Raw genomic sequence first — 27,867 nt, 5'->3', positions numbered from 1 at the left:
TCAAGTAAGGCAGACTGCAAGTTCCAAGCTCCAGAATGACAGATGACAGGCAGGGCGAGGGCGTGGAAGTTGGGGGAGCAAGAGTGGGCAGGGTCACCGAAGAACAGGCTTGAAGTGCTCTGGTACTGAGGACTGGACTTGGGCTGTTGTCTCCAGAGTGAGGCCCTGCTCAGGCAAGAGAAGCTGGCCAGCTGAGGAAGCAGATCTCTAAGGCGAGGGGCCGGGTGGTGCCGGCTGAGGTAGGCGGATCTCTGAGGCGCCCGGTAGGGCCGGCTGGGGTAGGCGGATCTCTGGGGCGCGGGGCGGAGCCGGCTGGGGTAGGCGGATCTCTGGGGCGCGGGGCGGAGCCCGCAGGAAAGGCGGATCTTTAAGGCGCCGGGAATGGCGTGCCTGGGCGGAGCCGCTGCAGGAAGAGCCCTTCGAATGGGTTGGCTAGAACCCAGGACCGGCGCAACTGGGCGGGCCCGGAGCAGGAGGAGGTTCACACTGTGCAGACTTGTTGGCTACCTCGGTAATACTCGGATTTGCCCTGCCGCTCTCAGTTCCTCAGCTCGGGTGGCTCTGGCAGAGTCTGCGCGATGGGCGACCCGGAAAGGCCGGAAGCGGCCAGGCCGGAGGAGGGTGAGGTAAATGTCGCAGTCGCTTCATCCTCCACCCCAGGGTCACGCCCGGATTTTAGGTTGCAAGTTGTGGGAACCTGCAAGTCAGTTGCAGGTCTGCTGTAGAGTGGTATTTTATTCGTCGCCATCAGAAACACTATGCAGGCCGGAAGGAAGCGCCCTCACCGCAGGCTAGTGTTGGGGGAGTCGGGGAAGCTGGCCCTCGGGAAGGGCGAGCAAGACGCTGTGCTGCTCTGCTCAGGGCTGGCCGAGGACAGCGCTGTGAGGTCCTGGTTCAGGAAGGCTCCGTGTCCCCTTGTTCTCCAACCTCTGCTCTCCAGTCTTTTCTTGGAACCCTGGCGGGTGAAAGAGGGCTGTGACGGGTGTACCCCAGAGAGGCGTACCACCGTGTGCAGTTGAGGAACTCGTGTGGAGATTGACATAGGTGGATGAAGGGTGGAGAGAGGGCGAGAAATCCTTACAGCGAAAAAAGTTAGACTGGGAGACCAGTTTTGCTCACACCGAATTTCTAACTGAATCTTCGGGGTGTCTGTTTCTTCATTTCAGCAGTGGGAGTGTTGCTTCCTTCACAAAGAATGAAGTGCTTGGGGTTGGGGATTTAGCTCAGTGGTAGAGCGCTTGCCTAATAAGCGCAAGGCCGTGGGTTCGGTCCCCAGCTCCGGAAAAAAAGAGAAAAGAAAGAATGAAGTGCTTTATGCAAAGTGCCATGGTGCTTAATAAATCTAAAATTAACCTGCTCATCCTCTTTGCTTCTGTGCTAGTAGAAAGAAGAATGCAATAACAGCAAATGAATATTAAATTATAGGGCTTTATAGTGATGTAAGTTGTTACTGAACAATTTCCAATACCCCACTTTGGGGACAAATATTCTAAACTATCTAGAATATGACTAGTACTTTTTTGTATGTTAGCCTGTTTCTCTGCATAGTGTCTTGAAGCTAATACTGTGGCAAGTTGGAGGGGTCATAAAAGTCTCAGCCCACATAATTCATGCTTAAACTGGTCATTTCTAAGTAAAGATGGAGATTCTAAGTTGATTTTTTTTTTATTCTGTAAGCATTTAAGAATAAACTGTGACTATCCCTTAATGCTTCCCCTGGAAACAAAGATAACTTAGTACCTGTTTCTCCATTCAGATGATTTCCAAACTCCTCTGGTTTGTCAATGACATCAGGAGTCATTCTAGCCTAACACCTGAAAGTTAACTTTTTTTTTATTATTCTTGATTCATAAAGACATAGGAGTTTTAAACCTAGAATAAATTTTAGTGAGTACTTTTAATGAATCCAAGAGTTTTTAAGATACAGGGGTATCTTAAGCACTTTGTTTTTCTGGATATGATAGGATAGGGTGGGCTATTTATATCAGAACCATCTGGAGTAATTAATGAAACCTAAATTACCAAGCCCACAAACTGCATTTGTAACAAGCACTTCAGGTGATCTTAGCACAGCTGACTTAAGGGCCATCTTAAAGGGGAGTAGATAAGGTTTATTAGTCTCCTCCTATGTAGATTTCACATGTGAATCTACAGAGAACAGGGTCCACAGTATTTACCAATTCCTCAAAATTCCCAAGATTAGTAAACTTAGGCCAGAATGACGATCCTAAGACTCATTACTAGAATCGGGTTCAACTCTCCAAGTTGTTGCTTCTCGTCCAGTGTTCCACCAGCTTTTTCAGATTTGTTGGTTGATACAAGACTGAAATGGTACTTAAAAAAAAAAAAATATATATATATATATATATATTATATATATAACTGCAGCCACATGCAAATAAGTGGAAAAGACACAATAGGCAACCACATTGGAGGCACAGAGAATGCCAGTCTAGATTAGACCACTGTAGGTGCTTACTGGGGAATCATAAGCTAGATTTTTGTTTTAGCAACACTCCATACCAGATGACCAGAATCTAAGACGAAACTAAAAGCACAACTTTGGAAAAGATGGTGGATTCTTGCTAAGGATTACCTATCCAGCTTTACCTCAGGTTCTCATCACCTCACCTTTATGCAGCTACAACTTAGTTGTCTCTCTGCTTTCAGTCTTCCCTGCCATCCAGTTTTGTTTACCATTGCCAAGTGTATTTTTCATTAACTTGGTGATTTGTTGTTACTTCCTTATACTAATTCTAAGATCTCAATTCCCATTTAAAAAAAAAAAGGCCCTCTAGAAAAGTCTTTATCAAAGCCCAGATATTTTTCATATTTTAATGCTCTCATGTTCTCAATATCATTTCTGAAATTCATTTAGCATACATTAGCAAAATCTTGTTTTTTTTCTAATTCTTCATATATATGGAATATCTTTCTAACAGTTGCCACCTTTATTCATGGTGATTTCCACTCAGAAACTCTTCCTGATTTTCCATCCATAGGAATCATTTTATAATGTATCCTACAATGAATGTCTGCAGGTAGAAACTGAGAGCAAGGAGAGTTAGAATAAGAGCTTTTGTATGCTACCACATCTTTGAAAATAATTTTTTTTTGCCCACAAAATTAATTTCCTACCCTCTTAGACTGATTGGCATTCAAAGTCTGGATCCTTTATAGAATTTCTCTCATTGAGGCTTTAGCTAAATCAGGTCATCTCTGTTTTTGTTTGTTCTACATCCTTTCTAGTCTGTCTCCCCTGTCTTCCCTACTATCTGCTCTTTATAGGTTAGCATTCTCTTCCTTATCCCCTTGTCTCTCTGTCTGTCTCCCTTCCTTTCTTTCCTTCCATCCTTCTTCCCTCCCCTCCCCTCCCCTCCCCTTCCCTCCCCTTCCCTCCCCTCAGCCTGGACATCCCAGGCTACCCTTCAGAGTTACTATGTAGCAGAAGATGACCTAGAACTTCATCAATCTTCTGGGCCTAGTTTATGTGACACTGGGGATAGAACACAGGGTTTGGTGCATGGTAGGCAGGCACTCTTCAGCAAACAGTCTTCCAAATGAGCTACATTTCAAGCTCTAAACGTTGGTGTTCTTTAACATCCTCCAAGGCTGTGTTCTCAGTTGTCTTCCTGTTCCCTATAGGTTCTCTCAAGATAGTCCATTTCCTTGACAATTATTAATAGGGTTCCCATCACTCTTGTGCTACAGTGTTATATTTTCATCTGCCTACTAGAAACATTGAACCCGATTTTGTTATTTTTATTGACAAATTTCACTTTATAGATTGTTGAAAGTGTGCTATGGCAGAAACACAGATGGACATGTTTGTGTCCTTCTACAGTGTCAGAGTTTATTGAATGATAATAAATTCACAAGGTACAGCAGTTTCAGTGGCAGCAATTTGCCAGTTAACCCTGCCTTCTTTGGTGATCTGACTGAGGAAAAGGTACATTCTTTTGCTTCAATCTTACTTACTTATTAGTATTAACTCTACATAATATATTGCAAGCAAACGTTTGTCTATGTATGCACTTTACAGAATGGATATAAGTTAAAGTGACTATGGCAGAGTTTCAGAAGAGGCCTGAGAGAAATGCAAATAGAGTGTGTATTGGTAAAATAATGAACTCAGAATCCGCCATATTGAAGAAACTGTTGTTGTAGAGATCAGGCTGCAGGAGAGTCATGATTGAAGCTGAAGATGTAGTTGGCTGTAGAGGCAAGGAGGACAGAACTGTTTTAGAACAAGAATTATTGGCTTCTGGTCCAGATGGGTGGAGGCCAATCAAGTAGGCCATGTCAACAGAAGGGACCAAGCTGAGCTCAAGCCCCAGAGAAAATCAAGAGTTCTCTGCTTGTCGGTCCTTCTCACAGGCACTCGCACACACACACAAACATATTCATGCATGCGTATGCAGCGTGCACACCAAGTATCAGACGACAGGAAGGTATGGAGCTATTATCACAATGCTAGGTACACACAACTTTATGAAGTTCATTTGAGAGATTTATACTCCTTTAATCTGTTCTGTCTGATTAGTTCTTGAGCCTGGGTTTCCTGATATGATTTTAGTACATATGGCCTCAATTCACTGATAACTGTCTGAGAGGTACCCTTCTACTACCAGGAGTAAGTCATTTGCCACTGTACCACGTGGGTAGCGCTAGACAGATGGTGATTTTTACTTGTCCGCCTAGGAGCACTGTCTTCCTCCATCCATGAAACTGAGTCAAAGGCTGCCTGTAAAATGGAATGTCTCTCTGGGCACAGCCTAAACAAGCCACTTTCCTATGGAGTAACTTAGACTTAGGGAGCTTTCTCTCAACAATAGATTGTTTGTATTAACAGCTTTGTGTTAGTGGTGATTCAAGTTTTGTTAAACTAGTTTGAGAAGGAACAGGTTTTTGAATATTCAGCTATTTCCCACATACTGAGGATATTCTATGTTTCTGTTATTTCTTGTAAAAAATCTTGCAGTTGCAGAGGTTGAATATTTTTAGCAAGAACTAATTGTTTTATTTTTAAAAACTTATTTGTGCATGCGTGTGTGTGTGTGTGTGTGTAGTATGTATGTATGTATGTATGTATCAGGAGCAGAATATATGTGTGCATTTGGGTGGGTGCACATATCCCACTGGGCAAGAAATGGAAAACATACTAATTTAATCTTTTTCTTTCCAGTTCATTTCAGATCTGCTTTATTTCTACAAGTGATCATGAAGTACATATCCAATAATGTTACTTGTCAGATTAAAAATCTTCACTGACTTCCAAAACTTTACATTTAGAAGTTAAATGGCCTGCTCCAACGTTTTTTTAAAACTTAATTTCCATTTAGTATGCAGCATACCCAAGCTAACTTCAGATAAAAGTTAGCCAAAGAGTAATATTTTAGAATCCAAAGGTTAATTTGTCTTTTTTTCCCCCTTAAAACGATGACAGTGAAATTTTTTTGTGTGTAGCAAAGCATTGTTTCAGAGTGGTTGTAGGAAAATAGATACGGCGAAATTTATATTTACACTCAAGGCCCTTTTTCCATGGTTTCCATGGGCATTAATACCTGAGCCATTTTTCAAATAAAATCATAATTATAATAATGATTTTGATAAACTCACTTTTGTCTAGTAGAATAATATTAAGTTTCTGTTTGTAAAATTATAAAGTTATTCAAAGGAATTGGGAGACTTGACAAATTTGTTTTGAATTCAGATATAAATGGAGGGTAAAGATTTATATCTGACTTAGCCAACAATTTCTTTGTGTATTATCCTTTTCTTTTTTTCAAGACAAAGTTTCTCTGTGATCCCTGGCTAGCCTAGAACTAACTCTGTAGATCTTTGAACTCAGATCCACTAGCTTCTACCTCTTGAATACTGGGTTAATACCTGACATTAGAAGTTCTCTTAATCATCTTGCTACTAATCAGACCACCGTGTGAAATACATGTAGGCTGTGATCCCTTTAGGGGTTGGTTAAATGACCTGTCACAGGGCTTACCTAAGACTATCATAAAACATAGATATTTACATTATAATTCATAACACTAGCAAAATTAAAGTTATAAAGTAACAATGAAAATAATTTTATGGTTGGGGGTCACTATATCATGAGAAACTGTATTAAACGGTCACAGCATTAGGAAGGTTGAGAACCACTGTTCTAAAATATGGTTTCTTACCACAGGTCTACTAAGTGTATCCTGAAGAGCCTTACCTGGACCTCTTCAAATTAACATCTGCATTATGAAATATGTCAACTCTGACTGAGTTCAAAGGTTTATGTTAGTTAACTCCCTTCATATGGCAAAATATTTAGTAATACTTCCTGATGTAACTTCTTTTAATCCTTCATGAATTAATGTCATTGGCATTCATGAATACTACTATGCCCATATTATTATGTTGCACTTTTATCAGGGTAGAACGGAAAGACAGTATATACACATGTAACTTACATTCCAATTTAAAGGTACTAGTCTCCAAAAGGTTCCCAGATTCTGAGACTGGACTAGTTTTTTCTTAGGTTGTAAAAACTCTAAGGTTCAGATGCTTGGTTCCAAAAGGTTACTACTTGTGTTTTCCTTCCCAACTATCAGAATGCCCTGTCTGCAAATAGAACAATGGTAGAGATTTCAATCTTGAACAGATACCTCAATAATATAGTACATTACACATGGAAAATGCAGAACAGTAATAAAAGACAATAAATTTATTTCCAGAAAATTAAAAGAGCTATATGGGCCACATAGATTCAAAACACCTGTTGATTGAGTTAGAGAGATAGTCTTTGTGGTAAAGTACCTGCTGTGTTAAGTATGAGGACCTCAGTTCAAATTCCCAATAGTCCAGTACACACACACACACACACACACACACACACACACACACACACACACACACACAGGGAGGGAGGGAGGAGAGAGAGAGAGAGAGAGAGAGAGAGAGAGAGAGAGAGAGAGAGAGAGAGAGAGATTGCTCTGCCCTTTATTTTGTGCTCAGGTTTAGCTAATGTCTGTTTGTGTCTCTCTCCATCTCCTTAGAGTCTCACTGTAGTCCAGACTGGCCTCAGCTTAGCAATCTTCCCTGCTTCAACCAACTCCTGAGTGTTGGTATTACAGGCATGTGCCAGTATGTCTTGCTAAGACTTACTCTATTTGTCATTCTCTAATGCTGAGTGAAAGTTCCTTTCTGGGAGTTATAAGGAGGTACTAATGGATCAAAAATCAACTATAATAATTCCACAAACATAGGAACAACCTTTAAAAAGCCAATCAGAAGCATCTCAGTAATCAATAGTAACATAATAATTTTAAAAGAATACAGCATTTGAAACCACGAAAAACACATTTTGTAGCAGTCTTTTCATACAAGTGTGACAACTGCTAACTTGTGAGCAAGGATGCGAATTTGTCCATACAAGTAAAAACAATTTTGTACTATAAAGACTAATCTGAATGTAAATAAGAATAACTGGTATATGGGAATGTTATGGTAAAAAAAAGGAGAAACATGGTTGATAAGGAGTTTTCAGGTAAGTATTGTAGTATTTCAGTTAAGATTAGGAAAAATTAAAAACGTAGCCTGTAACAATGGCTCATTCACACCAGCATTCTAAATCAGAGTGGCACCGAAGGGACATTTTGTTCGTAAACTTAGATATGGTCTCACTGTTATAATTTGTTGGTTTAGCTTGTATTATTCTTAGAGTAGCAATGACCACAATAATTTTAATGCCTGCTATGCATCTGGTATAGCTTAGAGGATTTTTAATAATCAGAACAATCTTATTCAGTATGTTATAGCAGCAGAAAGTGAGGCTTAGAGAAATTAAGCCACTTCCTATAATCATGAAACTAGCTGTCTACGGTTGCCCACTACTCAGATAACTGAAAGCATTTTATACATCGTACTGCTTCCCCACCCCGTGAACTTTCCCCAGACATCTATTTAAGCTTGAGTCAGAGAGAAATTTCCACGTAATAATAGCATTTGTGCTTTGTTTTTAAAAAGCAATTGTGTCCAGAGACAAAAGAAAGCGCGGTGAGGTCAAATGAAGAGCCACTCCTCAGAAAGAGTTCCCGACGGTTTGTCATCTTTCCAATCCAGTACCCTGATATTTGGAAGATGTATAAGCAAGCACAGGCATCTTTCTGGACAGCAGAGGAGGTATGTGGCATCGCTCGGATCTCACTGGCTCCTGCCTCATAGAATAGAGAAAGATTTTTACTCATAAGTATGGCTCATAATTAATATAGATTATTAGTGCTCATCAGGAATAAATATAACTAATTCATCAGCTTAAATTGAACATAATTAGATTAGTATCTGTACATAAGTTTCTTGGTACAAGAAAATGACAAGCCATTCTGTTAGATTTTTGTGTTTGTTTCTAAGGTCTTTCTGTAAGTCCACAGTCATGATCCTCTTGCCTTTACTGCTAATAAACTGTGGGCCATTTTCTACTTTTTAAGATTTATTATTTTTTATTCTGTGTGCATGATGAGTGTTTGCCTGCATGTGCATGTATGCCCTGTGTGTGCCTGGTGTCCTCAGGGAGCAGCAGAGATTTCTGGGTTCCCAGGAATTGGAGTTAGAGGTGTATGTGAGCTGTCATGTGAGTGTTGGGAACTGAACAGTCAAAGCCAGTGCTCGTAACCACTGAGCGGGCTCTGCAGCTAGCCTACAGTCTTTATTTTTAAATAGGTTCTTGGTTTGCTATGACTACATGAGACCAGTGTTGGCTTTTTGCTTGTTTTTATACTCACTCGTTTAAGAGTGCATGTGTTTGTGCAATTGAACTGACATCAGCGGGCTAAGCCCTTGGCAGCAAATAGCTTTACCTGCTGAGTCATCTCGCCAGGCCTAACACCAGTTCATACGTAGGGCCAGCACAATGAACAGAGTTGCAGCCACAGTTTTAAGAAATGAAGGGTGAGAAATGGGCGTGGTGGTGCACACCTTTAATCCCACATTCAGGAAGCAGAGGCCTCCTGAATCCCTGAGTTTGAGGCCAGCCTAGAATACAGAGTGAGTTCTAGGACAGCCAGGGCTACACAGGGAAACCCTGGCTCCAAAAGAAAACACCAAGAGCAACAACAAAAACCTGCCGAAAGGGTGAAAACCGTGAGGACCCTGCACTAGCTTGAGAGGTGGATCTGGCTAGACAAAGGTGCAGTCATGTAAGCAGTTTGGCCATCTTTGCAGGGCACCTTTGAGCCTGCCAGGTTGAGTTCACAATCTAACTCTGCCTTCAGCTGAAGCAAACCTGAGGCAGCTGCCCCAGCAGGCAACTACTGATCACTTACTGGGAATGTAACTTTTTCCCCTTCAAAGGGAGCTGAACACACTAGTTAGATAATACTTGCTGGTTTAATAAGAACAATTATTTTGCAAATGATTGCGGTATAGTTTAATTAAACACACAAATAGTTATTGTCTTTATTATTTAATTATTTCTTATTCATGATAGCAACATAGCATCCTTGCTCTGTATATGAGTCAGTAAGCATCCTCATCTCTGGATAGCCGTATCTATGTGAGTAAATACCATTGGATTTGTATGCCTGTCAGTCAAGAGACCAAATCTAGGCTGGACAAAAGCACTCGCTGAGCAAGCCTGATGGCCTGAGTTTGATTCGTGAGTCTACAGTGGAAGGAGTGGGCTAACTTTTGAATTTTCCTCTGATCTCTACACATGTGTTGTAGCATGCACGTGATCTCTCTCACTCCACCTCTTAAACACTCCCATACCCCACACATATGTGTGCAGTAAGTAAATAGATAAATAAACAGATGGTTTTGGAAAGAGACCATATATATCTGTGGAAATAACACCCTGTGAAGAGTGCAGGGTCTGAGGCCAGGCTGCTTCAGTGCTAATCCTGCTCTGCCTCAGACTGTCTGTGGAATGCACCACTCTCTGCATTCTCATTCTAAATCAGGCTAACAGTGTGCAACATATCAGGCTGTTATGAGGATCAATGAAATAGTTACAATCATCTTTGACACGAAATGTAAAATGTGACTTCCTACAAAGAAAGGAGAAGTTTTAACCTAGAATTTTAAAAGACACCAATGTCTAAAATTTCTTCTACACTATTTTTGGATATTTACCTACCTTTGTTATATTGTCAAAATTATTATTATGTATTATAGTTGACATATAGAGCAAAACATCCAACTGAAACAAGTACTCAGTATGATTTGCACACCTGACAAATAGGGAACTATTTGTCTGTGGTTTTTAGAAAGCTTCTGTTAGATATGGTTCAGAGAACAAGTAGAGCACACAGTTATCTTTTCGTTTGTCATGTTTTAAAAAGGTACCTGTGATATTTGGGCTTCTGAAAAATACATTGGAAATTAATTTCTTCTTTTTGAAACTGTAATAAATATCTCATGACCAAGACATACTAATTAAAAAAATTAAAACACAGTTGATATGGATTTTGTAGGAAGCTTGTTTTGAAAGGAAGTCAAAGATATTTTTAGTCCAAGATATTAAACAAATTATGCAAAAACAGTTAACTTTATATTCTAGTTTTAAGATCTGTGGTGGAATTTAATTACCAAATATTAGGCACTGACTCAGAAGACGAAGTATATAGGCTTGGGGATTTTTTTTTAAAACCAGTTAGGCAATTCCTATAATCAGCTTTTTGTTACTGTGACAAAAAATACCTAAGAAAATAAAGTTAAATAGTAAAGTGCCACGGGGTAGCAACCAAGACTTTATTTTAACACATGGGTCTATGGGGAGCAGTGAGGATCTAAAACTGTAGGGGCAAGTCTGGAATTAATATGTAGATGATAAAATTGAGGATGAGCTCAAATAAAACTGCACAAGAAATTTTGTGTTTCTAGAAGAGAATATAACCACAGTTATATAACAGTATAAGTAAAAGTCATAGGGCATTTTAAAGCCCAGTGTTTAAAGAAGCAAGTTTAATATTTAGGACTAGACATTGCAGTATTAAATACTGTCAGGAATCCCCTCATCCTGCTGTATCTCCAGAACTTACCACCTGCATGTATTGAGTGTTCAACGAACACTTAAAAGTAGCAGGAAAAGAGTTAGAGAGATTGAGGTTTTGTTAGAATAATTAAAAGGAGAGCAAACCAGCAGAGTTTACAAAGGACAGGTACAGATTTCAAATATTTGTCATATTGTTGTTGAACATAGGTAGAGATTTTACAAGAGCTATTGTTTGGTCTTCTTCAAATTTGTTAAGTTGAGTCCTTAATCCCCAGTGTGATGGTGTTTGGAGCGGGGCACCAGAAGGTATTTGGTAATGAGGATGATGAGAATAGAGATCTCATGCATGGATTAATGCCTTTATTTCTTAAAGATTTATTTATTATATATAAAGTACACTGTAGCTGTCTTCAGACACACCAGAAGAGGGCATTACAGATCTTACTACAGATGGTTGTGAGCCACCATGTGGTTGCTGGGAATCGAACTCAGGACCTCTGGAAGAGCAGCCAGTGCTCTTAACCTCTGAGCCATCTCTCCAGCCTCACATTCCAGCTTTTAAAAGTCCCATAGTCTTTACCAATTCAATAACTTTAAAATATCCAATCTTTCTAAGTTCTAGCCTCTTTAAAATATCTAAAATCTCTAAAATATCCATTTTCTCTAAATATTCAAAATCTCTTTGAAAGTCCAAAGTTTCTCCAAAACTTTAAATTTTTTACAGTTAAGTCTCTTAACAGTAACCTCTTGTCAAAAAAAAAAAAAAAAAAAAAAGTTAAGAAGTACTTTCTTACTCCCAGAGGGGAAAAAAGTGCACAGTCACAACCAAATCAAAGCAAAATCAAAGTCTAGCAGTGTAAAAAGTTCAGTGTTGCTCCTCTGAGGTTCACTCAGTGTCTTGGGCTCCACCACAGGACTTGTGCTGCACTTCTCCTGCTGTCCCCTCTGCCACACTGCAGTGTCTCCTGGCCTCCCCCTGCTCTCCCCTCTGCCACACTGCAGTGCCTCCTGGCCTCCCCTGCTCTCCCCTCTGCCACACTGCAGTGCCTCCTGGCCTCCCCTGCTCTCCCCTCTGCCACACTGCAGTGCCTCCTGGTCTCCCCCTGCTCTCCCCTCTGCCACACTGCAGTGCCTCCTGGCCTCAGGTTGTCCGCTCCACAGCTCCTGCTGCTCCTGGTAGCTGTCCCATGGTACTAGCATCTCCAAATTTTCAGACTTGCTGCTGTACCTGGGCTACCTTCATTGGCATCGCCTGGCCTTTTGAGGTTCTCTAGCCTTGCCACACACGGCCAAGCCTCAGTGGCTCTTTAGGACCCCTTCATGCCTTCAAAACCAGTACCATCTGGGAGACTTTTACACTCCCAGTTTGGCAGCCTTGGTCCCAGCAGAATCAACAGGGCTCCAGACTTAGGATCTTCTGATGCCGGCGTTCTTCATAATCACTGCTAATTTCTTATCCAGCTAACCAGCATCAACTGCCTCAGGTAAACAAAGGCTTGCTTCAGTGGTGCTGGTCTCTTGGTAATCACAGCTGACTCTTCAGCTTCATCTAACCAGGAAACACACATTCTTAATTCAAAATAGCATACAGCCCTATGGTCTTTCAAGGGACTCTTAAACTTCCCTCCTAAATGTCACAAGCCAGGCCACCAATGTCTGTATCACTCTCAACTGGGGTTTCTTCTTTCAAAATGACTGTATCGTGTGTCAAGTGGACATAAATTTAGCCCCCACACACCTGGATCTTGGATTTACAGCTTTCATAACTGTGTTGTGTTGTTGTTGTTGTTGTTGTTGTTGTTGTTGTTGTTGCGGTGATTACTGAAAAGTCGGTGCCTTTATCCTGCAGTAGTGCCAGCACTGTAGGACCACTTGGCATCTGCAGAGCACCTTCATCTTAGCAGTCTCCTGTCCCAGCTGTCACTGATCCACACTGGCCCCCTGGTACTCTCTGACCTGGGCGATCACTCTCTGGTGTTAGTTCCAGCACTGTAGGGCCATATAGAACTAACAATAATTTATCTCCGTGGCTCCACGCTGCCCCCAAGTACTCTTTGACCCAGGTGGTCTGAGAGCCATTCCAGTGTAGCACCTTGCCATGCTGGTCCCTAGAGTTAGTTTTGGCACCAGAGGGCCATATGGAACTAACCATAATTTATCCCTGGTTGGTATCTGTCCCGGCTGCCTCTTTGCTAACCTCGATCTCTGCCCACACTCCAACATGCCCAACAAGTCCAAAACTCCAGAAACTTGTAATTTAACAATGGCTTTATCTCAGATTTATTTAGCAAATCTTACACCCCACAGACTGTCCACACCATAAACTCAGAGCCAAATGATAAAGATGTAAACTGCCCACCTAGATAAGATCAATTGACCTATAGATGTCTGTCCCTTAGGAAATAGTCATAATTACCTAGGGCCATTTAAGACCACCCAGATCTGGGTAGGCCTTGTCCTTCTCTGTCTCCATATTGATTCTCCTCCTTCCCCTTCTCTCCCACCTTAATAAAGCTTTGTCCCCGCCTTACTTTTTACTGTCCAATCATGGGCCTTGACCTAATTTGTGCCAGCCCGCACCTGCATATAGACATCAACCTACAGTGTTTTGTTTGTTTTTGGTTTTGTTTTAAGCTGTTAGGTCTGTAGTGATGAGTTAGCAGCAAGAGCCAGCTAAGAAACAGTAAGGAACATTTAAGGACCACTTGGAAAGTTTGGATTTGCCAAATCTTAGAGTGCATCACTCTCCTAGCTCCAAAGAGCAATCCTAGTGAGCATTTTCATAGGTAAGTTCTATTCTCGAAGAAGCCATATCTATAAACTGCTTTAGAACGCAGGTGACTCTTCCTGATGTGAGGATTTCTCAGGAAGGAGGAGTAGCTGGCAGTAGGATAGAGGCTATCACTTGTTTGCAGGTGCTGAGTTACTGTTAATAACGGAGTAACTATTTCATGAAAAAGGACTCCTGATGTCAGTTGATCTACTTTCCAGACTTGACTAGTTTTCACTCTCTCCTTTTTGTCCATTCTTTCACTTGGTGCCAAGCCACTAGTTTTGTTAATTTTAATATTTTAAAAGTGTATCCTGGCCAACTAAATTAGCCAAAAAAAAAAAAAAAAGAAGAAGAAGGCAGGTTCCTTTGCAAATGCCCTTCCTTCCCTTCTTCTCTCCCTCTCTCTTTCTCCCCCATCCCCACTGCCTTGAATGTGCCAGGATTGTTTTGTGTTCTTTAAACAAATTTTCCTTGATATGATTAAGGTATGGATGATGATGTTGTAGAACAGACACACACACACACACGCACACACACGCACGCACACGCACAGAGACACATGCATGCACATGTGTATGAACTTTCTCCCGTTAGCACACATGTACACTCTCTCACACACTTACCCGTTTCCTCTGGTGTGGCAGGAACATTATAATCTACTAATAGGTAGATGTTCTGCGCACAACTCCTTATTAGCACAATGCTTGTCTTCCTTTGACTTTTGTGATTTTTAATCTTTTCTTTCTCACATTGCTGGCAATGCCATAGCTTGTCTGGAACGTTTTCTAAACTGTCTAAGTGGAAAAAATGGAGTGTTTTCCTTCTAGGTTGACTTGTCCAAGGACCTCCCTCATTGGAACAAGCTTAAGTCGGAAGAGAAGTATTTTATCTCCCACATCTTAGCATTTTTCGCAGCCAGCGATGGAATTGTAAATGAAAACTTGGTAAGATTTTTATTTTACCGCTGTTCCTATTTTGTACTTGAACGACAGTAAGATCACCATAGCTCTGCCTGAGGAAAGAAAGGCTCAGTAATGGAGTAGATGAATATCAACTTCTGTTTAAAAGTATACGGGGTATGTGTGCATATGCAGGCAGAGGCCAGAAGAGAACCTTAGCTGTTGCTGTCTGACTTGAGAGCAAGTCTCTTCATTGAACTTGGAGCTCACCATTACTTGGTTAAGTTGACTGCTGGGAGCCTCACAGACCCTCTGTCTCTGGGGCCAGCCCTGGGATTGCAGGCTCACAGACACATGCCCAGATTCTTACGTGAGTGCCAGGGAATCCAAACCTAGGTTCTCCAGCTGATGTAGCATTCTTATCCAGCAAAGGTGTCTCCCCAAACACCAAAGTTTAATTTCTGAGTATATTTTTTCTCATGAAGTTTCCCAGGAAAAGATAGGTAACTGTCAAATGACTAGCAATATATTACAAAACCAAGCATGAATTATACCAATTAAAGCTACACACAGTGAAGGGCTGAAGATGCCCCTGTGACTATATACTGCTTCCTAGCATTGCAGAGGCCCTTAGTTTTATCCTCAGTGATGTGAAAACAAAATCCAGAAAATGCACAGATTTCATACACTTGATTTTTCCCCTCAGATAACGAACTTTATAGAGAATGTGCCCTTTATGACCCTCTGCAGGTCTGTGTAGGTCTCCACCACTTAGAAATCACGTGATCAGTCAGGAGGAATAGGATCTTGGTAAGGAGGACAGAAGTAGGAGCATCAATAATGAACCAGAAGAACTTAAACAGATCAGTCTACCATTGGGAAAGAAGTTCGACAAAGCAAAATCACTGTTTTGGTTTTTGGAGTTATTCTAAAATTTACTGTTCAGAAGCAGTGATTCCACATTAAAGATAAATTAATTCCACTTGGAGTATGTTCATTGGCACAGCTCAGTGGGCATCTGCCTAATATAAGTAAAATGCCAGGCTCAACTTCAAGCACCAGAATTGCCAGCTGAACAATACTGTTAAAGTTGCTGCTTTAAAGGATCCATAGAGGTTAGAGTATGTATTGCTTGGAATAGAGTGCTTGCCTAACATGAGTCAGACGCTGGGTTCAGTCCTGGGCACTACAAGACAAGAGGAGAAAAGAAGAAAAGAAGGTAATGCTTTCATGTCCATTTGTAGTATAACAGGCATGTTCCTCCCAAAATATTGTATTAAACTTTACGTGTGTGTGTGTATGTGTATGTATGTATGTGTGTGTGTATGTGTGTGTATGTATGTGTGTGTATGTGTGTATATATATGTGTGTATGTATATGTATGTATGTATGTGTGTGTGTGTGTATGTGTGTGTATGTGTGTATATATATGTGTGTGTGTGTGTGTGTGTGTGTGTGTGTGTGTGTGTGTGTGTGTGAGTGAGATCCCACGGCATGTATATGGAAGTCAGAGGACAACTCAGAGGAATCAGCTCTCTCCTTCCATCATAAGGTTCCAAGGATGGAGCTCTGGTCGTTAGGTTTGGCAGCAAGTACCTTTACCTGATAAGCCTTCATATTGATCACATTTTTATATTTTGAGACAAGGTCTTACTATGCTCCCCAGGTTGGTCTTGAAATCAGTATCCTGTCCAGCTTCCTGAATGCTGGAAAACACAAAAGACTTTAAATGAGAGCTCTGATGTCTAAGCTGTCCTTGTGCTGTGTGAGCAATGTTTCGTGAGAGCCTGCTCACTGGATCTTTCTGTCTCCCTTATTTTCTCAGGTGGAGCGTTTTAGTCAAGAGGTGCAGGTTCCAGAGGCTCGCTGCTTCTATGGCTTTCAGATTCTCATCGAGAATGTTCACTCAGAGATGTACAGTTTACTAATAGACACTTACATCAGAGATCCAAAGAAGAGGTATTACTGCGGGGCTTTTCTTTACAAAGGCCTAGCCTTCTGCTTACATTAAGAGTAGAATTCATTCCAAAACTACAATGTTAAAGATGATTTACATATGGGAGATCATGAGTGTAGTTTCCTATTGCTCAATAATATGTTCAAATAAAACCTGGTGTAGAACCAGTTAGTCTTTAGATAATTCATAGCATCTTAAAACCTTGTGGTATTACTAAATTGAATATTTGCATTTCATTGATTTTCATATCAGCTTATATCTAAGTCAGTAATCTTGAGTTTTACTTTTATTTCTATATTCATCATTATGAACATACAAAGTATAGAAAATCTAGATTTGATAGTATACTGTAAGAGTTATAATTGTTGTCTCTGATTATTAAAACAATCCAATTAATAAAACGAATGAATAATCTTTTCATGATTTTTTTATAGGGAATTTTTATTTAATGCAATTGAAACAATGCCGTATGTTAAGAAAAAAGCAGATTGGGCTCTGCGCTGGATAGCAGATAGGAAATCTACTTTTGGTATGTAGTGTTAACTTGTATGTATCAGCCAAGCCTTGTGGGGTCATGACGCATCAAAGATCAGAAAGTCTGGGTTTTAACATAAAAATTGGACATTTCTATAGGATGAATTTTAAATTTAAAAAATTTGTTATTTGTGTGTGTGTGTGTGTGTGTGTGTGTGTGTGCGTGCAGACAACAGCACTTACTCCAGTCTGTTTGTCACAGAGTTTGAAATAAACATGTCTTTCCACCCTAGCAGGCAGGAACGGAAACCCCTGCTTTGGAGAGCTTTGTGCGCAATACTCACATTTGTTTTGTTTCTTAGGAAAACGCCCCATGTATTTATAAACTTGCAAATGCCTCAGCATCTAGTTAGAAAATGGAACTTTTGTCTCCTAGGGGAAAGAGTGGTGGCCTTCGCTGCTGTAGAAGGTATTTTCTTCTCTGGATCATTTGCTGCTATATTCTGGCTAAAGAAGAGAGGCCTCATGCCTGGGCTGACTTTTTCAAATGAACTGATCAGCAGGGATGAAGTAAGGAAAGACGTGTTCTTCCACTTATGTTATATGTGGTCACTTGTTTTTCATTCCCCTGGAGAAAGTGTGTGTATTGATACAAGTATTCTGGTAATGAGAAGGAAATAGAAACTCACTTCTTCCTGGGTCTGCGAGACATTGTTTCCCATCCTCATCTCCTACCATTCCTCCTTGGTCTGTACGAATCCTTAAATAGGAATGGACTTACAGATTTGCCTTGGGCATCATTGTGTGACTTCCTGGCTAATTCTGTCTGTCCTTGTCCAGTCAGCCACCATGTAAGTCAGCTTATGACTCCCCAAGCTCCAAGTCCCAAACCTACACTCTGGTGCATGCTAGCTGTGTTTTCCTGGTAGCTTCCACACATATCTCCAACACGTATCTCAAGAGTCGAGATTCATTATCATCTCCCACACGTGCTGCTTGATTTGTCTTGCAGATGTCACAACCCTGGCATCCTGGGAGCCACTTAAAGTTGCTTCTTTTTCTGCCACATTCATCTCTAACTAAGTTGTGTCTTCTTTTGCTTTCAATACCCCTTTATTTTTCCTCCCAGTTTTATGTTTTATCTTTTTCACCTGTTAATCGCTTTTTCAAAAGAGGCAGCTCAACATTCTTATCCCATTAGGTAAAATTCTTTTTTTTAACACATCTGTTTGAAATCTAAGCCTGTCTTGTCCTTAAGAGTTCACAGCATAAATGTGTATCTCCCTGCTTTGTTAGACTCTAAGCTTTTCTCCCCATAATTTATTTTTCTTTCACTTTACATCCCAATTGTACTATCCCCCCTCTTTTCCCCCATTATCCCTTCCCTTTCTACTAGAGAAGAGGAAGCTCCCTTGAGTACCACCCCACCCTGGGACATCTAGTCCCAGCAGGACTAAGCACTCATCACCCACTAAGGCCCAACCAGGCAGTCCAGACAGGGGAAGGGGATCCGATGGTAGGCAACAGAGTCAACAGCTCCCAACCCCTGCTCTAGTTCTTAGGGGACCCACATGAATATCAAGCTGCACATCTGCTACAAATGTGGGGGCAGCTAGTTCCAGCTCCTGCATGCTCTTTGGTTGGTGGTTCAGTCTCTATGAGTCTCCATGGGCCCAGGTTAGTTGACTCTGTAGGTCTTCTGGTGGTGCCCTTGACCCTTCCTGTTTGCTTACTTCTATCCCCCACTCTTCCACCAGACTCCTGGAGCTCCTCCTGATGTCTGGCTGTGTGTCTCTGCATCTGTCTCCACTGGTTGGTGGATGAGGCCTCTTGGGAGACAGTGCTGCTAGGCTCCTGTCTGCAAGCATAACGAAGTATCAGTAATGGTGTGAGGGGTTGGCTTTCTCCCATGGAATGGGTCTAAGCTGGGCCAGTCATTGGTTGGCTGTTCCCTCAGTGTCTGCTCCATCTTTGTCCCTGTGCATCTTATAGGCAGGGCAGTATTTGGCTGACAGCTTTGCTGAGTGGGTTGATGTCTCCCTCTTTCCAGCGGAAGTCCTGCCTGGCTATAGGAGGTGGCCACTTCAGTCTGCATCCCCCGCTGGTAGGAATCTCAGCTAGGGTCACCCCTAGAGACTCCCTGTAGCCTCTCCCATCCCAGGTGTCCAGCTGGTCCCAGAGATTTGCGTGTATAGATGTTTTTCCTAAAGGTATGGGTGTGTGCCCTTAGGCATGCCTGGTGCCCTTGGAGTTCAGAAGAGAGTTGGAGCTCCCAGCACTGTAATTACTGATGGGTTGTGAGCCAGCACATGGGTGGTGGTGCTGGGAGCTGAGCCCAGTCCTTTTCAAAAGCAAGTGCTCTGAACGGCCGAGCTGACTCTCCAGCCCCACGGGTAGTATTTTTAAGTGCATAAATGCTTCATATAATTACACTCTTCTGTTGGACATCTTTAACTTTCTAATCATTTGGACAGCAAATGCCATGAATACTATAAAGAATTTATCAAAAGGCCAATGAAAGCACATGTAATAATGTTTAGTATTTTGTTATAGTCCTTTATAGATGTTTGTACATTTAAATCTCTCTATTTCTCTTTCTCTAGCCCTGCCCCCATGTGTGTATATCCTATTTTTATGATTTGTAGTTTTTCTTTTTTTCAGAGCTGGGGACCGAACCCAGGGCCTTGCGCTTGCTAGTCAAGCGCTCTACCACTGAGCTAAATCCCCAACCCATGATTTGTAGTTTTTATGTTGTTTGTTTGTTTGAGACAGGCTCTCACCACGTAGCCTAGGCTAGCCTTGTATTGGATGTTTTCCTGCTTCCACCTCTTGGGTGTTGGAATTATAGGCATGAGTCACTATACCATTCTTTTTCCAGCGGGCAAACATTGTAAGCCTTTTTCTATTAAAGGCATTGTTTCAAAACAGTTTGGTAGGGCCATAATATTCTGATGAATAAATGTATCATTTACTTGTCTAATTAGAAATTTGTTTCCGCAACTTTTGTTTAGCTTTTTACTTTTTGACCACATCTTATCGCATAACCCTAACTGCTTGCAGCTCGTTATGTAGACCAGGCTTGCCTTGAACTCACGGAGATCCTCTGCTGCCTGAGTGCTGGGGTTACAAACATTCTCTACCATGCCAGGTTGTCTTGCTTTACTAAAGTGAAACTTTGAGTATAAACTTTGTCTTAGCTTTCTAATTTTCTTAAATTGATCACAGAGAACAATTTGCAGCCTTTTATACCACTTGCAGATTTCTTTCCAGAAATTTTATAGCGGTTTCCAGCTCCACTTAGCCATGCGTGGACATTTTCCTACCTTATCCTCTCGAGAGTTTATGTTAATTTGTCACGTCCTCGCCTCTCTGATAGGGAGACTGGCACTTTGTTATGTCAGTCTTTGCTTGTTTGTGGCCGATGCTGAGCTCTTTCTCAGAGTTATGGGAACCATTTGTATATTTCCTGCAGTTGTTCTTGCTCTCTGCCTTTGTTCCTGGAGTGTATTTATTTTTCTTGTTTCTTTAGTTAACGGTCATTTGTATGGTACTCTGTAATCCTGAGAGGAAAGTCATATTTATTGTGGTCATTGGCTTGTTCCTAAAGTACAGTGATCTAATGGCCTCCTTATTATTACTGCTGTTGTTGTTTGTTTTCAGGACAGGGCTGCTCTGCATAGCCCTGGCTACCCTGGAACTTGCTCTGAAGACCAGGCTGGCCTTGAACTCGGAGATTTACCTGTCTCTGTCTCCTGAGTGCTGAGATTAAAGGAGTGTGACACCGTGCTTCACTTGATTAATCTCTTTTAACATTGTTTATAAATTTGCATTATATATTTGATATATATGATATGTATAGTGAGTATAAGATCACAATTTCAATTCTATTATATTTATTTTAAACATTTTCTCAAAATGATTTTAAAAAAGTTATTGCATGTACTTATTGATTTGTGTCTATGTGTGTGTGCCCGTCTGCCTGGGTGGCACCTGCCATGGCACACATGTGGAAGTCAGGACACTTTGTAGGAGTTGGTTTACTCCTTCTACTACGTTGGTCCTAGGGATTGAACTCAGGTCACCAGGGTTGTCAGCAAAGCCTTTCCCCACTGAACCATCTTGCTAGCTCTGATTTTTTTAAAGATAGGGTTCTCATGTATTTCAAGCTGGTCTCAGAATCAGGACAACCTGAACTTCTTGATCCTCTACTCGCTGACTACTAGAATTACATATTGAGCCAGCACACACAGTTCTGTCCGTGCTGAGGAACAATCTCAGGGCCTCAAGTATGCTAGGCAAGTGAGCTCCCTCTGAGCTGTTCCCTGCTCCTCCTCTCAGTGTTGCTCAGATCAGTGCTGAACACATTCTGTAGCCTAGGCAGGCCTTGGTCTTTTGATTCTCCTGCCTCAACCACTCTAGTAGCTGAAGTTACAAGCCTGTACTTCAGTGGGCACTGGTATCTTTTAGTAGTTGGTAGACTACATCTCAAAATGTTTGTTTTTAAAATGTTTGTTTTTAAGGTTCTTTACACTTACCCTTCCAGAATAGTGTTTGGATTAAAAAAAAAGTCTCAGGATTTTGCTTTAAATTGCAAAGTTAATTGTATGCATGTGTTGATTTGACAGTCATGCTTACTTTTGACTTACTCTGTGGAGATGGCTAGTTCTAATCCACATTTAACATCTCTCATTCTGCCTTTGCTAATCCAAGCGTTCTTCTAAGTCAGCTCTGCCAGGAAAATAACTAGTACAGTGTCCAAGGTTAGCTTTCAAAGGCAGGGTTTTCTGTTGGTGCTTTTTATTCAGATGGTTTGACAGGGGACAGTAAGTAGGTAGATAACCCTTGAGATACCGTCCTTGATGTGAGGTTCTTGTCTGAGTTTTGTTGTTTCACTTACAAAACCTAAGTAACTCTGAGTTGGAACCTCTTACAGTGAGCTTTCCTTTTCCTTCCTTGTTCACTCACAAAGTTATTTCTTTCTTTGTAGTTTAAAAAATATTAACTGGCTCTACCTTGGCATCACACTATAGTTAACATCATTGGGAATTTCATCGTCTTCCTGTATGTGGCCTTACTTTCTTTTTCCTGTTTTGTACTTATGAAATGTGTTTTTTGGGTTTTCAGCTTGTTATCATCCGCTCTGATTTAGAATCCCGAGTGCAGACTGCTTTGTTCTGCAGCTACTCAGGTCTTACACCAGTGATCATTTTGTGCTTGAGCCTGGTTCCCACATTTATTTTCTTCTGAGTCTGCAATGGCTTCATGTGGATCCCACTTTTCCAATTCCATTGCAAACTCTCTTTTACCTTGAGATATTACTTAACAGAAACACTGTCTTTTTGGAGTCTCTGTGAGTAAGTTTCATTTGTTCTTTAAATGTTACTCTATTAGCTGCTTTTCCCATTGCTGTGAATCAGAAGCAAGTTAAGGACTGAAGGGCTACTTTGGCGTATAGGCCAGGGGTGCAGCCACCACAGCAGGAAGGCTGGGGCAGCATCCCCAGTCATGAAGCAGAGTGATGGCGGCTGCTGCTCAACCCACCTGCATTTAAGGGCTCACCTTCCCACCTTCACCTGCCTACCTTAGCAAAACGGCAGACATGCTCAGAGACCGTTTCTACGGTGATCCTCGCCCCCATCGAATTGGCAACCAACACCAACTGCTTTTCGATCATTCTTAAATTTTTGACATTTAAAAAAATCAGTTCTCATATTCTCTCTTCTTACTTTGTTTTCATTTCCAAAATGTTTTTGTTACAACTTTTTTTGGTTTGTTTGTAAATTAGTGTTTTCATGTTAATAAATTAAGATGTACTGTCATTGAAAGTTTTTATTTTAAGTTATTGAATTGGTATTCAGTGCAATTTAAAGGAGAAGTTCCTGGATCGATTATTCTCTTCATCTCCGGGAAGTTGCATGTTCCTACTTCATGCTGTGCATGGGCACACTGTTTACAAGTAGTTAATTCAAGTTCTTTAACAATAGCACTGGTCTTCTGCCTTAGGGACTTCACTGTGACTTTGCCTGCCTGATGTTTCAGTACCTGGTAAACAAGCCTTCAGAAGAAAGGGTCAGGGAAATCATTGTTGACGCTGTTAAAATTGAGCAGGTAAGCACTTGTGTGGTTAGCACATCTCATCATCACATGACCACATTCTATTTCGTATTTAATTTTTTGCTTCGTTTTTGTTTTATGTCCATGGGTGTTTTCCTCCTATGTATGTCTGTGCTCCACATACATGCCTGATGCCCATGGAAGCCAGAAAAGGAATCAAGTATCCTGGAAATAGAGTTGTGTATGGTTGCAAGGTACCCTGTGGGTGCTGGAAATCAAAGCCCAGTCTTTTAGAAGAACAGCCAGTGTTTTTAACCACTGACCAATCTCTTCAGTCCTGACATTTTCTTTTTAAAATTTGTTTGAAATGGTAAGGCATGATACTGTGTGAGCTAGCCTTGAACTCCTGGGCTAATCCACACCTCTAACTGATCTTTCTGCACTGTGCCACTGTTCCCAGAAGTGTTTGACTATTAAGTTGTCATTTGTAGGTCAATATGAGCAAATGCATATAGTCCAGTTTCACAGTTATCTTAGGTCCTTTTCTATTGCTGGACAAGACACTAACTTATAAAAGGAAAGTGTTTAACTTGGGGCTCAAGGTTACCGAGTGCATGGCCATCATGGTGCAGAGCATGGCATTAGGCAGTCATGGTACTGGAGGTAGCTGTGAGCTTGTATCCTACCCACAAGTAGGAGGTGGAGAGGCCTAACTGGGAATGGCATGGGCTTTTGAAACTTCAAAGCCTATCCCCAGTGACACACACACACGTCCTCTAACAATACTATTCCTCCTAACCCTCCCCAAACAATTCCATCAACTAGAGACCAAGTATCAAAATATATGAGTCTATGGTGCCTGTTCTCATCAAACCACAACAGTGCTGAGACATGAAGTATTGAAGTTGTTACCTCAGCTTATGATTTCGTTAAGTTAATGTTCATTATAAATCAAGGTTTTCTGTATACCTGGTTTATTTCAGGGCTATAACAGACATTTTAATTGTGTGTGTGTGTGTGTGTGTGTGTGTGTGTGTGTATGTACATATATGTGTCTGTGTCTGTGTGTTTTCTCTGTGTATTGGTGTCTTGCCTGCATGTATATCTATATGAGGGTGTAAGATCCTGGAACTGTAGTTTCAGACAGTTGTGAGCTGCCATCTGGGTGCTGGGAATTAAAACCAGAGCCTCTGGAAGAGCAGCCAGTGCTTGTACCTGCGAGCCGTCTCTCCAGCCCTTATTTTTATATTCTTTACTGTGGAATGGTAGTTTTTGTTTCATGGTTTCGATAACACAGCAGACTGCCTAGCTGAAGAACAAACTGAACAGTACAGACGACGAGTAAGTGAATTAGTGAACAGTACAAACGATGAGTAAGTGAGTTAATGAAGTAAACTTAACTCATGGCAGCAAAGTTTTGTGACTAGAAGCAGCTTTTAGTCTACTTTAAATGTATTTTTATCACTCGCAAGAACTAACCTAACAGTAAATTTGCTTACCTTCTTTTTAAACAGTATTACTTTATAGGATGATTTTCATGCAGTGAGGGGAAAGGTGTGCGTATTTTGGTATCTTTTACCACTTTGAGGATGAATTTCATCCTTGAATTTCGTTAATGTGCTTTCACTGTTTTCCACTGTTACCGCTTTACCACTCACCGTCTTTCAGTTGGATTTCAGTTTATCTCCCAAGCCCCAAATCATGACTGTCCATCCTTATACTCTCTGGAGCTGAGGTCTCTCTCTTGGCTCCTGTTGCTTCCCATGGTGGTGGCCTTTGTAGAAGCTCTGTCTGGGTTACTTCGGGACAGAAGATTCTCCTTTTCTCTGTCGAGGAGACCCACGAGCCAGGTCCCACACATACTACTTTAAAGGATCCAATAATTTGCTATTTTCTACTTAACTTTGGGCCCTGAGGATGTGAAATCATTTAATTAGTACTATCACAAACATTTGTAAACAGATGACTGTCACCTGTCCTGGCGTATCCTGCCTAACTCCCCCATGTTAGCCACTTCCTCTGTGAGAAATTTTAGGGAAGAAGTACTTATTTTGGTTCATGGCTCAGAAGGTATTGTCATAGCAAGGAAGGTTCTAGTAGGAGCTTAAAGCACAGTTTGTTTAGATTTTGGCTAAACAAGAACGTAGAGTTGGGGTGGGAAAAGGGTCCTCAAGCTCCCACCCAGTGACTATTTCTGTCAGCCAAGTCTCAGCTCTTTAAGGGTCCATGGCCTTTTTACACAGGTAGAGGGGACATTTCAAATTCCAACCATAACACTTTGTACTTGGGAAATATATATTTATTTATTATTATCTTTGTGTACCTTATTCTGACTTTGTTTGTATTCCAGGAGTTTTTAACAGAAGCCTTGCCTGTTGGCCTCATTGGAATGAACTGTGTTTTGATGAAACAATATATTGAGTTTGTAGCTGACAGATTACTTGGAGAACTTGGATTCTCAAAGGTAAATAGAGTGTTTTAAAACATGTTACTACTGGTCCTAGTCACTGTCCCATGGCTGTGACAAGGCACCATGACCAAGGCAGCTCAGGAAAGACAACACTCAGTGGAGGCTTGCTCACAGTTTGAGAGTGAGTGCATGGCTACAATGCAGGGCAGAGAAGCAGGCAGTCAAGTGTGGTGCTAGAGCAGCGGCTACATCCAGACACAGACAGGAAGCAGAGCGAGTAGCTAGTGTGGTGCTAGAGCAGCGGCTACATCCAGACACAGACAGGAAGCAGAGCGAGTAGCTAGTGTGGTGCTAGAGCAGCGGCTACATCCAGACACAGACAGGAAGCAGAGCGAGTAGCTGGGCATGGCTTTCTAACCTCAAAAGCACACCCACAGTGACAGCCTCTTCTAACAGCCTGCACGTCCTCATCCTTCCTGAACAGCTCCCCAGCTTGAAACCAAGCATTCAAATAGGCCAGCCTCTGGGGTCTGTTCTTATTCAAACCACCATACTACCAACAAAGTGTTATAGGCAAGCAAGGTCTCTAAAGTTTATTTTACTGAGAGCATTTGTAATACACTAGTCTACTTTTAAAATACCAGTGACACGTTGGGTGTCTGATGTTTATCTGTAACTCTAGCATTTCTAAGGATTGCAAGTTTGTGGCCAACCTGGGCTACATGCCCCATCTCTGATAAACAGAGAAATAAATAGAGTTTGTAGGACAGAGACTATTTTATAAGAAAAAAAAAAGGGGGTTTTGCAGAATCCTTTGGAACTTGAAATTGGGACCAGCCATCAGGAGCCCTCAGCACTTAGTGGAGCAGTGGCTGTACAGGAGAGGAGCCCTGCCCTCCCTCTGGTTTTCATCAGGCTTGCCCTTGCTGTGAGGTTTAATAAGGATTCTTCAGAATGTCTAATGACATTTCTTTTCTTTTCAGATTTTTCAGGCAGAAAATCCCTTTGATTTTATGGAGAACATTTCGTTAGAAGGGAAAACAAATTTCTTTGAGAAACGAGTTTCTGAGTATCAGCGATTTGCAGTCATGGCAGAAACCACAGATAATGTCTTCACCTTGGATGCAGATTTCTAAAGCCCTCCTCATAAAAACGATGATAGAATCTGGCTGCGGTGGGGCACGCTTTCAATCCAGCACTCAAAAGGGGGCGAGGATCTCTGTGAGTTTGGGGATAATCAGGGATACATACTGAGATCTGTCTCAAAAGCAAATACCAACAGCAAAAACAAACAAAACACATGGAAACCTGTTGTTGGCAAATAGCGATCTCTTTTTCTGTTGTTTTGAAACTTTGAGTATCTCATTTAAGGGAATGAGAGTTTGAATAGGAGGAAATCCAAAACTAAATTGTGAATGATTTGATTTTATCTAAATGCACTTCAGTTTATTCACACAATGAGCATGTGACCTAAACACCTGTTTTTGTCATAAGATAGCATTAAGAGCATATGCTGAGGAGTCAGGTATGAGTTTCACGCTCTGGCTTATTCCCGAGTGACCTTGGCAAGTCAGTTAATCAGTGTAAACTCGAGAACATTTACCTGTAGAATTTGTGTAATAGTAAGTCCCAAATTCATGGAGGTGACCAGAGGATTAGTGTACAGAAATAGTTTGTTTATCTAGTACTTTTACCTCCACTACCTTGACTGCTAATTAATATTCTTCATAAGGTAAACTGCAGTGACATTGTGATGCAGTCACTTCTCTCCAGAGTGAGTGCACTCGGGGTTGGATTGAGATGAAGAATTCATTAGATATTTGTGTTTTAAATGCTTGCAGGAGGAATATGAGGATCTCCTTAGAGAGGTCATAATTCTCATCAGCTGCTCTGAATTCATCCATCTGCAGTAAAGAAATACTATATAGCTCTTAACTGCTTAGTGTGGGAGGCTTATGGAGTAGAATCCACGCTACCATGGTTGGATCTTGTAAGCAAAGTGGTTCTTCACTAGGAATTAAAAGGATCACTTGCTGGGTACAGCCCAGAATGTTGGGAACCTGGGTAGGTGGGCATTTCCCAGTCTTCTTCTCAGCATTGGTAGGTCTTCCGGGGTTTGGAGAAGTGTGTGCATGCCATCCCTTTTAGGATGCAGTCAGCACAGGCTGTCAACACCTCCCACAGCTGAGTGCACTGTGGGAAGCCGGCCTAGACTCATCCATACACACTGGAAATGGACACGAGGCTTTATGTCCTTATCCTCTTAAGTCTCTACACTGTTACAAGGAATGTTCTTTTAATGGCCTGTCTATGCTGCATTAC

At 41.4% G+C, this 27,867-nt stretch overlaps 1 protein-coding gene across 1 annotated transcript; it reads left to right on the top strand.

The window, feature by feature from the left end:
• The first annotated feature begins 361 nt into the window (after positions 1-361).
• On the top strand, positions 362-27,001 carry Rrm2b (ribonucleotide reductase regulatory TP53 inducible subunit M2B). Its single transcript, XM_032914585.1, has 9 exons — positions 362-626; positions 8,014-8,169; positions 14,579-14,695; positions 16,476-16,609; positions 17,042-17,136; positions 17,518-17,651; positions 23,085-23,189; positions 25,486-25,599; positions 26,529-27,001. The coding sequence occupies exons 1-9, from the start codon at positions 579-581 to the stop codon at positions 26,679-26,681; spliced, it is 1,056 nt and encodes a 351-aa protein (XP_032770476.1). The 5' UTR covers positions 362-578; the 3' UTR covers positions 26,682-27,001.
• The last annotated feature ends 866 nt before the right edge of the window (positions 27,002-27,867 follow it).

Source organism: Rattus rattus, chromosome 1 (assembly GCF_011064425.1).
Source record: "Rattus rattus isolate New Zealand chromosome 1, Rrattus_CSIRO_v1, whole genome shotgun sequence".
In the NCBI taxonomy this organism is placed as follows: Eukaryota; Metazoa; Chordata; class Mammalia; order Rodentia; family Muridae; genus Rattus; species Rattus rattus.
This window is presented reverse-complemented; position numbering and strand designations above follow the sequence as displayed.

Bases quoted from the DNA above. Each gene is read 5' to 3' on its own strand.
- Rrm2b (XM_032914585.1), top strand. From the start codon at position 579: ATGGGCGACCCGGAAAGGCCGGAAGCGGCCAGGCCGGAGGAGGGTGAG. The intron at 16,610-17,041 runs GTATTACTGCGG...ATTTTTTTATAG, and splicing joins ATCAGAGATCCAAAGAAGAG to GGAATTTTTATTTAATGCAA. The intron at 17,652-23,084 runs GTAAGGAAAGAC...CTTCTGCCTTAG, and splicing joins AACTGATCAGCAGGGATGAA to GGACTTCACTGTGACTTTGC.